Source organism: Anthonomus grandis, chromosome 8, assembly GCF_022605725.1.
Source record: "Anthonomus grandis grandis chromosome 8, icAntGran1.3, whole genome shotgun sequence".
NCBI lineage: Eukaryota > Metazoa > Arthropoda > Insecta > Coleoptera > Curculionidae > Anthonomus > Anthonomus grandis.
In genome coordinates this window covers 27,466,110-27,480,872 of record NC_065553.1, presented here as the reverse complement: position 1 = coordinate 27,480,872, position 14,763 = coordinate 27,466,110, and the positions used below count along the sequence as shown (strand labels likewise).

General features: G+C 36.1%; 1 protein-coding gene across 2 annotated transcripts in view; it reads right to left on the bottom strand.

The window, feature by feature from the left end:
- LOC126739398 (lysosomal alpha-glucosidase-like) overlaps nucleotides 1-14,763 on the bottom strand; it is a 63,232-nt gene that overhangs the window by 12,523 nt on the left and 35,946 nt on the right. For both annotated transcript variants that reach the window (XM_050445064.1, XM_050445065.1), the window contains 5 exons: nucleotides 1,083-1,234; nucleotides 882-1,030; nucleotides 742-823; nucleotides 409-682; nucleotides 153-349 (listed from right to left, as the gene is read on the bottom strand). In XM_050445064.1, coding sequence (XP_050301021.1) covers nucleotides 153-349; nucleotides 409-682; nucleotides 742-823; nucleotides 882-1,030; nucleotides 1,083-1,234 — 854 coding nt within the window. The remainder of the gene's footprint in view (nucleotides 1-152; nucleotides 350-408; nucleotides 683-741; nucleotides 824-881; nucleotides 1,031-1,082; nucleotides 1,235-14,763) is intronic.

Here is a 14,763-nt window from a genome sequence, read left to right as displayed (position 1 = left end):
TTTATAAAGAAATTAAGGCTTATGCTGAACACAGAATGCGTTGTTACAGTTTAGACACTGCAATTCTGAACACCCTGTATATATTTCAATAAAATATATACAGGGTGTGTATATACAATGTATACAAATGTATATTGTAAAAAAGTTCTTACCTTATGCACTGTATCATATTTGAAAGGTACAGAGGCAGTATTAACATCAACTTGACTAACAGACTGCTTAATACCCATAATAATAACTGATCCCAAGTTAGGTGGATATTCCTCTGCCCAATTACCATTTTCAGACCTTAAAGTCCCATTTTCCAAGCTAAAGTTTATCAGCGTATAGCGCTTCTCCTCAATGGTATCTGAAATATTTGAAAATCCTTTTAAAACTTGTCTCCTACCTACAAAACGTGATTCATACTCAAAGAATCACCGTCGTCCCAAAACAATTCCCCGAAAGCTTCCCCATTCGCATCGGGAGCGACCAACAACTGAATTTTCGTTTTTCTACTTTCCGTTGTGGTTTGTTTGGGCTGTTGCGCGGGTAAAATATTACCACCCCTTATAAAAATCGGAATGGTATCCAAAGGTGCGGAAAGGTTCGTATACTCGCCCTTGCTTTCTATGAAATATTTGCTGTAATAGTCGTACCATATGGATTCTGGGAGGTATGCCAACACAGAGGTTGCACCTTCCTATAATAATAAACGTGTTAATAATAATAACTATATTGGAAAAGTAAACAATAGTTAACCTCTAAAACGGGAACAATTAAAAGCCCTCCTCCCCATAAGAACTCTTTGTCAATCCCATATGTTTCTTGGTCTTTATAGAATCTATACACACAAAAAAAATACATAAAAAATTTTAAAACCAGTTCTAAATTATTCTTACTCAAAATAGAGGGGTCTGGCGACAGTTTCACCAAAAACGTGAGCCCTAAAGAACAACGTATACAGGTACGGCAACAAGGCGTATCTAACAGCATAAGCGTTTTTAGTAGAGGTCACCACAAGGTCACCCATTGAAGCCGGATCTTGAGGCTGAAAAATACTTTTATAAGCAACTTAAGGCGCTAAAATCCCTAACACTCACTATCCCATCGTCGGTGTTGTGATTTCTCGAAAAGGGATAAAAAGCTCCAAGCTGCTGCCATCTGTTGCACAGCGCTACCGTGGTGTTACCATTAAAACCGCATATGTCCGCGCCCATTAGTGGTATCCCATACAACGAGAAGCTTAACAGATCTGTTTGAAGAAATGAAATTTATCAAACAGCTTTTTATAAATTTTCAGGAAGTTTCTCTATCCTACCAAGTTGTCAATTTAGCTTTAGAACTAGTAACTTCATACAAGATTGCTTTAAATACAATCATAAAATCTCTGGACGCAAAAAAGAGCGCATCTTCTATATTTATATATTTGTCTCTTTAGATACAGGGCATCTGAATTAAAGAGACTACATTTCGATTTTGTTTAATTGGGTAAGAAATATTTGTATGACTAACACGGTAAAAGTCTTCACTCCCCTGAACTTTAAACAAGTGTGTACAACGTGTAAAGTAAGGATTGTAAATCTGATTTGTTAAAGTAAAAGAGGGCTTGTGATTAAATAAATGATTAAATTACATACTGGAGTGCCAGTCCTATAACGAATTTATCTAAGAAACCTAGTTCAATGCCCTAGTATGAAGGTTATAAAAAGGATTTTACCATGTGGAACAGTACTCAGATAGTGGTTGAACAATAATAATAAGAATAATATAACATAAATATGATAAAATAAAGAATAAAATATGCATTGTAACGAAGTTACTAAATTTTCTGTAATTCTCTTATTTATCTATAGAATTACTCCGTTCTTTTTCCAACTTAAATTAATAATTTTTAAGATTCATATTGACCACTAAGCTTTGCCCAGTAAAGTTAGGAAAGTTTCTATTTTGTTAATAAACGCGCGACCGCGGTAATTAATAATTTATCATCGCGTTTAATACCTCAGCACTGTTCGTGTCCGTACCACCAGTATTGTTACCGCGTTTAGGCACGCATGTCCGTGCTCTATATAACGCGATGCATGATACTAATACTCGAGAATAAATTAAAAAACTTATACTCGAGAATAAAATCTTCCAGTAATAGTATCATGAACACGATGAACTGGTCTGCAGTCCGCAGTCGGAGTTCGCACTTCGCAGTCCGCTGAGAACAGTCTGACCGAGAAGACCGACCGAAACGCCACAGTACCGTACATCGCTCCGCCGCCGCCAGCTTCTTCACCCCGCCGCTGTTGTAAGAAGGTAGGCAAATCCCTTTTTCCTATTCCTATGGTCCACAGGATACACAGGGTTGCGTGCCGGACCGTTACGGGTTAACAATTCTCAACAACAATTCTCCTTCACCAGATTTTGATGTTTCTGCGGCGACGAAAGTCAATTTGCCGTTGACCACAAAAGCAGGACTGCCTAGAAACCGCATGAAGTGGACTGCAGAGATGAATTGCTTCATAATGCGCTCCTACTTTAAAATTACCAAAATGGAAATAGATCTGACCTTTGTGCTTTTGTTAAAAAGTATCCCGACTACAACATCTTACGGAACAGCGCGTTGCTGACCAGCGGCGAGCAATTCTAACAAAAGAACATGCTCGCTGCCCCCATGTTGCAGTAGATTCGAGCGGAAGTGCTCCTTGAACTCCAGAACGAGGAAGAACTTCCCCCAACAGTAAATGCACTCGATGAAGATCACACTGGCGTACAGGAAAAGAATAACGAATATGACATCAACGTGATTGGACACAATAACTTTCAAACCGATATGCCCGATCGTGTGACGTCGGAGTTGTCTAGAGCACTGGCGCAATTTGACGGCACCGATCCTACCCGTAGGCCGAAACTACTCAGAACAAGTAAGAACACTAATGATATTATTACAACTGTAAATGCTCTATTACGGTATAACACTAGAGACTGTCACAATCTAGAACGACTCCATTCACTTGTGTACTGCGGAGCAGTGGTAGTGCTTCGCATTAATAATCAACCAGTCCACCCGTCTAGGAATGAGTGGTGTGGTAATAATAACAAAAGTTTAAAACCTTGACCTCGGTGGCAGCGACAGCTTCAGGGGGCGATTGATAACATTCGGGAAGAACTAGGTCGACTCACCGAGTTCCATGAAAACCCAAAACCATCTAGGCGCCTTAGAAACCGAGTTAGAAAAATCTTTAAGAAAATCGGTACTCATACAAAGCATCCAGAACATCAATAGCATGTGTGTGAGTATATTGATCAGCTTAAGCAAAAACTAAAGGCTAAGCGGTTATCCAGATACGTAAAATACACCAAAAGAAAACAACAAAATGCCCGATTTAACAACAATCAAAAAGTGTTCTACAAGAAACTAGGATCTCAGACTAACAACAACAGTCAAGCCATGCCAAGTAGAGAGAACCTTATGAACTATTGGTCATAATTGTGGTCAAATCCAAAAGAACGTAAGAATGCTCCCTGGATTTTGTCAGAGATGGACAAGGTAAATACCCCACCAATTCTCTTTGAGGAATCTAACAGCCGAAGAAATTTCGGAGGTAGCTAAATTTACCAACAATTAGAAAGCACCAGTAGTTGAATAATATCCAGCTTCTGGTACAAAAAATTTACCAGCTTACATCAATTTCTGGCACTTCAGTTCACACACATTCTCCACCATACCATAAAGACACACCAAGGTTGCTTACAGTGGGTATGACAAAAATATTGCCTAAGAGTGAACAAACTGAAGATCTTACTCAATATAGACCAATTACATGCCTACCAATATTATATAAAATACTAACATCATGTTTAACCTTCCAAGGGCACCGTGGGGTCTATGAGACCCCAGCAGCTATTTTAATCGTAATATTTTATAAAGCAAACCCTATATGCGCTTCCCACTCCATGTAAATTTAAGTTACGATATCCTTGAACGGCGTCTAATGGCATTTTATACAAAATTAGTTTACAGTCAACCGGCAGTGAAATAAAGTGTGTTTGACCTCACGGTGCCTTGCGCGTATATATAATCATTCCAACTTCGCCTATAGGAATTATATATCGCGGTAGGTCTGGCAACGTTGTGACAACATACTCGAAGCAGCGGACCCCGCCGAAGCCCGAAACCTTTCAATTTTCTTAAGGCGTTCAAGCGGGGATGCACTGCTCTGTGGCAAATAAAAAAAAATTTTGTTTCGTTTGAGTCTTTGCTACTGCCCATCCTAACAGCAAAAAATAACCTAAAAACCGACTACAATAATGTTGTAAACATAAATTAACTAAATATTGGACAGAAAATAAAAAAAATAATTCAAAATAAAGCAAAAAATTAAGTTAATTTGATAATATTAAATAAAAATTAAAATTATCTTATGTCAGGTTCAAAAAGGCCACGCTGTTTAGCAGTGCAGTACGTCAGTCGATCATAAAACGACCTTCTCATGTTCGACAACATTTCAATAGAGATACTATTAAATGCTTGCCTAATTTCAACAGAAAGCTCTTCTAAATTAGTAGCCCGTTCATTTTCGCGCCTATAAAATTGTTCTTTTAGGTATCCCCAAAAAAAAATCATTGGGGGCTAAATCAGGGCTTCTGGCGGGCCATTTAATAGTACTGTTTCCACTGATTGTTCGATCAGGGAAAGACGTTTCGAGAAATTGACGTACCACTAATGCGTTATAAGCGGGACAACCATCCTGTTGAAACCAAACTTGTTCTAAATTGATATTGAACCCTCGAATAGCAGGAAGAACTTCATCCCTCAAAAGATTAAGGTATTTGTTGGAATTAAGGTTTCCATCGATAAAAAAGGGCCTATAATTTAATCACCTAAAATGCCAGCCCATACATTAACCTTTTGAGGGTATTGTGTACGTGTTGGTATGCTTATGTGCTTATTTTCCCTCGAATAACCCACTGTAATGGACGGATTATGTTTACCACAAATAGAGAAAGAGGACTGATCTGAAAACAAAATGTTACTGATAAACATTTCGTCCCGATTTGCCCTTTCCAATACTTCATGGCAAAATTCCATTCGTCTCTCACGGTCCTGTGGCACTTGTACTTATTTCTTTTTAAAATTCTTCTAACCCTTAAAGGCTCAATACCCGTTTCTTTGGCAATGGTTGTACTATTGCAAGGAAAGTTCATTTCAGCAACAGCACAAACATTAACCTCTCGAAGCTCCCTTTCTTCGCCTAGCGGTCTAACAACAAGTGATTGCTCATTTGCGTAGCATTTCCTGCAATTTTGCAAGCACCCAAAGGTCTCAAACCTATGGATAATTGCAAAAATTGTGTTGCGTACGGGAATGGGCCGATTTTCGAACGTGAATGCAATTCTGCCTGATATTTCATCGACCGAACTGCCGGCATAATACCATTTAATAATTTGCTTTTTTTCTTCAAGAGAACACATTTTAACAAGAAAATAGCGAGCGGTTTTAAATTTAATTTTTGCTGATTAAGCAGGTAGCTAGGAATAAAAATAACGTTAAACGTTTAAAATGCAATCTCATATTGGCAGTGCAGTGTGGTGGGGATAAGAATTGTCTCGTTTTTCGATGAACGAGCGGAGAGCCGTGCGGCAGAAATATCAGTGTTGCCAAACGTTTTAATTTGGAACCGGAATGTAATGTGCCCTCTGTCTGTCTCAAGTGGACTCCATATGTCCCCTCTCGCTTACGCTCATAGACTATTTCCTATAGGCGAGGTTTGAATGATTATATGTGTATTCATTTTCCATGTACATCATTGAAAGTGTAAGAGTTTTGGTGAGTATTAGGGATAAGATTGTGGTCAGATAAAATTTTGGGTATGGCTTTATTCCAGAGTTAAAATGGCAAAAAGTTCACGCAGTTACCAGAACAAACGTGCATTAACTGATAAAGAACTGGCTGATGAGATGAATAAATTTATGTTGGAGGAAGATGACGAAACTTTTTTGCGTGATAGTGATTCTGAAACAGATCCAGAATCGGATTATTTGGTGGAACAAAAACTTGCAGAAAGTGAAGAAAGTGCTGAAGAGCTCAACGTGAAAGACCAACAAGATGATGTCGGCCAACAAGAAATAATTTTACGTAAATCTAATTATAAGTGGTCTTTAAACGTTCCGGAAAAGAGAGGGAGGCGTCCTCAAAGAAACATAGTTTCTTTTATGCCAGGACCTAAAGCAGAGGCTCGCAATGTACGATCTCCATTAGAAGCTTGGGATTTACTATTTGACGAAGATATAATTTCTAAAATTGTCATTCATACTAATGAAAAAATAGAACGAAAAATTAACTTTATAAATATTAAGCAGTCCTATCACCGTTTTACGGACATATTTGAAATTCGTTCATTTATTGGATTGCTACTTATGTGTGTCGTCAAAAAATCAGCTCATGTAAACCTCGAAGAACTGTGGTCAAAGCAATATGGAATGTCCTTATATAGAGCAATCATGTCAATGAAGCGGTTTCAATTTTTATGTTCTTACCCTTTGACAATAAGGAAACCAGGGTTGAAAGAAGAATACTTGATAAATTAGCCCCAATAAGGGATATTTGGGAACTATTTATTTCTAATTGTAAAAAAATTTATACACCACATTCTTGCTGCACAACTGATGAACAACTTATGGGTTATAGAGGTAAATATCCATTCCGTATTTATCTAGCTTCTAAGCCAGATAAGTACGGAATTAAAATAATGATGATAAACGATGCTAGAACCTGGTATATGGTTAATGCAATTCCATACGTTGGAAAAGTTGAGGTGACTGAAAACAATGAGCCGGTTCCTCCATACTATGTAAGAGAGCTTTCTAAACCAATTCATGGAACAAACAGAAACATTACTGTCGACAATTGGTTTTCTTCCATTCCCCTGTTTAAAAATATGCTTACCAACTATAAACTTACTATGATTGGAACCCTAAGGAAAAATAAAAGAGAGGTACCTCCTTCCTACATTTGTAGATGGCAGGGTGGAAGGAAGGATCTTCGAAATTTGTCTTTGATCAAAATAAAACTTTGGTTTCTTATATACTTAAAAAAATAAAATTTTTCTTGGTTTATCAACAATGCACTATTCAAACTATGTTGATCCTGAAACAAGTAAACCGGAAGTAATCTTAGACTACAATAGTACCAAGGGCGGAACAGATATCTTTGATAAACAAAACAAAGGTAAAAACACAAAGTCACGGTCTCATCAAATCCATATAATTTTTTAAAAGCTACACGTGTTTCGCTTTGTGTTTTTACCTTTGTTTTGTTTTCGTTTGGTCTCTTAGAGAAAAAATGGATGATACGTTTCTATCTTTGATAAATTTTGCCATGCATATACAACTGCCAGAGGTACATGACGATGGCAAATGAGGTACTTCTATGGAATGCTTGATCAATGTGGAATTAATGCTGCCGTACTATATAACTTGGCAAGTGAAAGCAAAAAGCTTAACCGACGGCAGTTTCTCAATAAACTGTATTTTCAATTGTTAGAACCTATGCTTCGGGTTCGATTGAAAGTTTCAATATTGAGCAAAACACTAAAGACATAAACACAAACACTAGAAACACCTGAGTCCGTGGTATTGCAAAAACATGTAAAATGTGGATTTTGCCCTAGAGGAAAAGACACGAAAACCAAATTAGCATGCAGTAAGTGTCAACTTGCCATGTGTGATGAACACCGTGGGAAATCTTATGCAAGTGTGTAAAAAATGTTTAAAATTACAAACTTGTACCGTATAATTTATTAAGGTTTTAATTGTTAGCATTTATTTATTTATAAGTTTTTTTTTGGGTAGTTTATTTGTTTTCTTTTTCTGTTCCTAATATGAGTAATTAAGTTCCTAAGCAGAAGATTTTGTTATTTATTTTTATAATAAATATTTATCTTTATCTGCAATAAACTAGTTTTTTTTTCTCTGTAATATTTTATACTTTGATTTAAAAAAAATACTATACTATGTTTATTGCTATATAAGATTGTTTTTTTTTAATTTTTTTAAATAGAACCAGGGTAAAATGGTATGTAATATATGGGGTCTCTGAGACCCCACGGTGTGTTTTATGTGTGTTAAAATAACGGTGCCCGTGGAAGGTTAACTAACCGCATTTACAGACATGTCGAACTTAACAACGTCTTAGCGAAGAGCAGAAGGGATGTAAGCGAAAGCACCATGGGTGTAAAGAACAACTTATTGTAGATTCTGTAATTCTCAGTGTGCCCACAGAGTAGACGCGAGATTCTCGCTTCCGGTACTCAAAGCCGATCTGCGCCGTTTTCTCGCGCGGAGATTACACACAGTTAATACCGGTAAAAGCGAGTTTTGTTTTAAAATTCGCCAGTTTTGTTTTACAACTACTAGTAATATGTCGTCGTCTGATGATGATCTTATTGCCTCGAAGTTTATTTTTGCCAAACTAAACAGAGAAAAAATTGGAATTCATTCTATTAATGGTGAAAGAGAAACTTACGGGGAATACCACCATTTATTTCCAAATTTAAAGAATGATAATGAAAGATTCTCTAAATTTTTTATTATATTACAGAAAAAGTGAAATGTCGTTTAACCAAAAATTGGTGCAATCTACATAAGCAGCCTATTTTACCAGAAGAAAGGCTTGTTATAACCTTTAAGCTAAGTTTTGTTAAATAATTTAAATTACTTTTAATAGTATATTTTTCTTCTTATTTAGTTTAAATGGTAGGTATTTAGTGGTATAAATGGAAGATAGTAGTATACATTTCCAATATAAAACAAACTTATTTTTAGGTTATAAAATTGTTTTATTACTTTTGTTTAAACAAATATAAACTTAACGTCATATAGGAATGCTGTTATTTATTAATGGAAATAAGGATTATAAGTTGAGTTTTCCTCCTGGTTATTATAAATAGGTGTAGGAACATTAGCAGGAAGCCTTTGGAACGTGATTGATGGGTTTAAGGGAATGGAAGAGTGGATGTTTTCATGTATGGTATGATAGTTAGGATCGCCAGAAGAATACACTAGAATGGGAATACACTAGAATGGGACGATGTAGAAGATAATGGAGGAGGAACGAAAAAGTGTTATGTTGGTAGGAATATTGATCCACTAATTCTTACACGCGGCAACGAAAAGATAATACTCTGTTTTTAGATATTTTCCTTACATGTGGAAGCAAACTTTTAAAAAATGACAGATGTTCGTCATCGTGATCAGTGCAACTTTTTTTGGCTTTATTTTCCAGATACTCGACTTTGCGTTTTTCTATTTCCAGAATTGATTCCTGATATGCATCAGTAGCAGTTCTTTTTCTTCTCTGTGATGTAATAGGTGCCAAAATAGGATTAGTTTGCCCTAAAATACGAGTAGGTGGTATCACGCAACTTTGTCTAACTTGAGAAGATTCCTCTTTATCGCTATTCTCGTTCAAAGATTTATTTTGTTCTGTCTCATGTGTCTGTTCTGTCTGCTGCGTTGACTGCGTGCTCGACAAATTTTCACTGGTTACCCTCGGCTTGATAACGTCTCTTGTATAAGAAGTTGTTCGAAATATGGCCACTTGGATGTGGGCACATCTTCAGCAGCGTCTCCAGATCTTGGTGGAGGGTATTTTCATTGCTTTCTGATCTTGGACTCTAACAAATAAAAATACAAGCTATACTTTTTTATATATATTTTATTTTTATTACATCTTTTTTTATATACATATTTTTTTTATAACAACCACAGTTTACAAAAATTAAATTCGTGTCGATCAAATTGTAATGAAGCAATTAATATTTTTTAAAACTTTTTTCTGATTTTGTTTCAGATATCTGGCAACAGGATCATCATTCATACAAATTGCATTTTCATTAAGACTCGGCGCATTAACTGTAGGACAAATAGTTCAAGAAACAGTGTGTATAATATGGGATGTTTTACAACCCATTCATATGCCAACTCCAAATGAGAAAGATTTTTAAAGGATATCAGAAGAATTTAATACCATTTGGAATTTTCCGCACTGTATCGGAGCCATTGACGGAAAACACGTTCGAATTGTTTGTCCCAAAAATTCAGGATCGATGTTTTATAACTATAAACACTATTTTTCTGTAGTTTTACAGGGTGTAGCCGACGCTAATTACAAATTTATTGCTGTAGAAATTGGCGGTTATGGTAAACAGAGCGATGGTGGTACATTTCAGGCCTTTGAAATATATCGTCAATTAAAAAATGGCATATTAAAAATCCCGCCACCATCTTATTTATCCCAAACAACAATAAAGGCGCCTTTTGTACTAATAAGTGATGATGCATACCCACTCCTGCCTTTCCTCTTAAAACCTTCTGGTGGAAAAAATTGAAGTATTGAAGAGGAATGTTTTAATAATCTTGTGCTAGAAAATGTGTAGAATGTATGTTTGGTATAATTACTTCAAAACGGCTTATACTCTTAAAATGCATTGAAACCAATATTACAACAGCAGACAATATTATTAAAGGTATTTTTAAATCATTAATAAGGAAGGTTTTGAAAGACATCTCAGTGAAGTATTTATTGAAAATGGCTCAGAGATAGCCAGGAAAAAGACGACGGGAAGACCTCCAAATGAAGCAAAAAATATTCGCGATGTTTTTATGACGTATTTTTCTCAGTATCCTTTATTATACAAAACCTAAATTAATCTTATTAAATAATAATACTGCAAAATAATGTTAAGAAATAATGGTGTAGTAAACATACTTCTTAAGTACTTACCATCTTGTTTCATTTCAGCGCCTATTTCCTTCCAGTATTTGTCAATCACATTGCGATTGCAATGAAATTTATCCCTCTTGTTCCAAATAGCTGTCCTTTCAAAAACCGCAGCAATAAGTAGTTCCTTATCCATGGCAACACACGTGGACACGCGTACGACAAGCGCGGAAATAAACTAAATTTTTATTACTTTAAACGCTGGCTAGCAGGTTATCTGCGCGGACCTGCTTTAACCAGTTTTAACTGTGTATACGTTCATATAAACATTCGAAATAATTCTTAAAGCGATAAACGCGAGATGACGCGAGTCACCGGTATGCGAGAATCTCGCGTCCACTCTGTGGGTACACTCAAGCAGGCTCAGAACAACCAAGCAAATATATGCACTGCCTTCGTAAATTACAAGAAGGCCTTCGACAGCGTGCCGCATTCTTGGCTTGTTAAAGTTTTAGAGATCTTCAAAATTCACCCCGCCTTAATAAAATTTCTTTCCACCATAATGAAAACCTGGCGGATAAACCTACACCTCAACTTAAATGGTAAGTATTTAACAACGGACGAAATATCTATTCGTAGGGGAATCTACCAGGGCGACTCTCTCAAGTCCATTGTGGTTTTGCCTCGCAATGAACCCACTATCTACCATGTTAAACGACACCAAATATGGTTTTAAAATACAGCCAACAGAAACAATTGTCAAAGGGTAACTAAAAATACTTCGGTCATCTTCCAATAAATTTATTTAAAAATTATTAATCCGACATGTTTCGGACATATAACGTGTCCATCATCAGGGATAACAAATTGAGGGGGTTCGTCAATATATCTTATAGATATAGTGCCTCTGATAAGGTCAAAAGGTTAAAACAAATTAAGACACACGAGAATGGGACTAAATCTGAATCTACAAAAACATTAAAATCATATATGACAACAATACGATAATTGTTTTGTAAACAAGAACTGAGAACAAAAGACTCCGGCTTTTATAGATCCAGTTTTTGTAGATCCAGGTTTAGTCCCATTCTCATATACTTTTTAGTTACCCATTGACATATTAACTCCACTGCAAGAATAGAGTAGTTCTTCATCGGAAACAATTGCGTTGTCTCGCATCTCCTTTACATGGATGATATAAAGCTTTACGCAGCAAAACTACAATAAATGCGACAACTGCCGGACATTACGCAGAAATTCTCCAGTGACGTCCATATGCAATTTGGTCTTAATATGTGCAAAATCTTAAACATCGAGATGGGCGTCATTGTGGATGGAGACGTTAAGCTCCCAAACGGTGACATAATTCACTAAGGAGAATGGCGAGACTTACAAATATTTGCAATTTCAACAAGCCAGACTGTTCGAAGATAAACAAGCTAAAACCAGGATTAAAGACCAGTATACACAACGGGTAAGGTGCTTACTTAAATCCGAATTAAATGCAGGTAATCTTATTCAGGCAATTAACACTAGGCAATGCCTGTATTGACTTATTCATTTGGACACGGATTTGGAGGAAATCCAAAGGCTCACACGCACCCACATGACCAAACATAGTTGTCACCACTCAAAATCATCAATCCTCCGTTATCGAGAAGAGAGGGAGGACAAGTCGATGCTAGCAATCTATATTCCCGACAAGTAAGTAATTTACGAGAGTTTTTCTACACCACAAAGCTCAAACCTCAAGCCTCCATAACACCGTTGCGAAGGCAGACAAGAGCTATACGATACGCCTCTTAACCTCGCCTCGTCTGAACCAACGTCTGAAATAAAATCAGACACTACAAAGATGGAGAAATGGGCTCAAAAAGAGTTACATGGTCGACACTATCACGACCTTAACCAACTTCATCGACAAGGGGGCATCCAACAGGTGGCACTCTCGAGGCGAACTCTTTCCTGAGCCAGTTATATTGTTAGGTAACTATATGTAAGTACGGCTTTAACAGCCTCTCCTTTGGGAGAGAAGCTGACTATAAAGGCCATTTGTTTCATTTATATATGAGGCGTTCAGTTGCAAAACTGCTTAAATCCATTTTTATTCAAAAATGACATATGTGTGGCGCTGTCTTCTTTAAGACCTTTGACATAAGATGTCAAATTTATTTGGCCACAAAACTTGATAAATCCCAAAGAAATTGGCTTCGAAAAAGTAGTAACGGTAGCAAAACTTTTTTAATCCTATGTAAATAATGTTTCAAAAGTGTTTTGATCCATTAATCTGCAACGTTTTCAAAACTCTTTTCTTCCATTTACACCTTTACCACAGTAATAATACGCGAAATCAAAACTGTTTTGTTTCGCGAGATCTTACAGGCATGTGTTCCACAAATAATATTTTATGTTTTAGTTTTGTTTTGACTGCGGTATAAATAGGTACGTTGATTTTGTTTGTGCAGTGCTTGAAAGTTAATTTGTGCTGTTTTTGTTAAAAATTTGTTAATACAAAGAGTCTTACACACATTGTGATATGGAAGACTCGTTTTGTCTTGCTACATCTGGTAAAGGCCGAAAGAAATTGCGAAATCCATCAAACTGGAAGAAAGCAAAAGATAAAGTTCAAAGGTAATATTTTTTAAAAATTATAAATTTTATTATTTTTTTTTATTAAAAATTATAAATAAATTTTTAATAGTTAGGTAGGTAGGTACTTAAAATATTTTTTTTATTACAGGTATAAGCCTATAACTCTACCTAGACACCCCAAATGTCATCATAAAAAAAGTACTTTTGCCTGTGAAAACTTGTCTATGCAAGATATTCGAAGATTTCATGAAAAATTCTATGAAAATACTACGAAAATTGCGCAAGATAACTTTATTCTTAAACATACAGAACCAAATGTTCCAAAAAGGCGCCGTCCAATAGAAAGAACTCGAAATAATTCCGCTTCGTTAAAATATTTTATTAAAACTAAAGATGGCACTTTCCAGATTTGTAGTAAAGCCTTTTTATCTATCTTGGACATTTCAAGGTTTCGGGTGCAAAATATAGCTAAAAATTATTTGATTGACACTATTCCACCCAAAGAAAATAGCGGAGGGGATAGGATAAGTAGCTTCAAGAGTCCTGCCACCGATGCTTGCTCGGAATGTATAAGACTTAAAAGCTTAATAACTGCCGAAACCAACAGGGATAATAAGGCAAAGCTAATATGCATGCTACGTGTTCATAATCTAAAAGCAAAGGCATTTTATGAAGTTGATTTTATGAAAAAACCTGAGGAAAATACTTTAAAATTATCCTTCAACTGTAAAAAAAATATGGTGTTGCCCCGAGTCCCGGATCAATCAGCTTACTATTCAAGGCAGCTCTATCTATACAGTTTCACAGTATGTGAAGGAAATTCCAATGATAAACAGACTAAGGAAAGTATCACTTCATACACTTGGACCGAGAATGTGTGCGCTAAGGGCTCAAATGAAATATCTTCACTAGTTAATCATAAACTTTCCATAGTAGACTTGACTGATGTTACCTCAATCAAACTTTTTTGCGATGGCCAGAACAAGAACGTAACAATGATGGGCATGCTGATGTATTGGCTGTATCACTCTAACTCTACAGTGAATGAAATTATTGTGACATTTCCTGTGGTTGGTCACTCTCGTGTTTTCGGACGAATTAAAAAAAAGAGTTAAAAAAAAGGAGTTCATCCTGATGAATATAGGACATTTTTTTCTGAGTTTTCAATTGTGCTTGATATCGAAAAAGATTGTCAAATTTTTAACTGGAAAAAAGCTATAGAATCGGTTATAAAGCCACCTGGGCAGTGGCATTTTAAGTTTGCTCCATGCAAAAGAATTTCAATTTTAAAGAAATGGAACTCAAGCAGTGTTCGTAAAGGGGGAAGTAAATGACAAAAGCGATTTCGGGATATACAAGTCCGTTTTGAAAAAAGAAAAAACCTTGGCTACCTTAAATTTGGAGCCTCTTCCTAAGGAATGTGCAGTAAAACCAGCCAAGCTTAAGGATGTGGATGCTTTATTAAAAAAACATTTTGG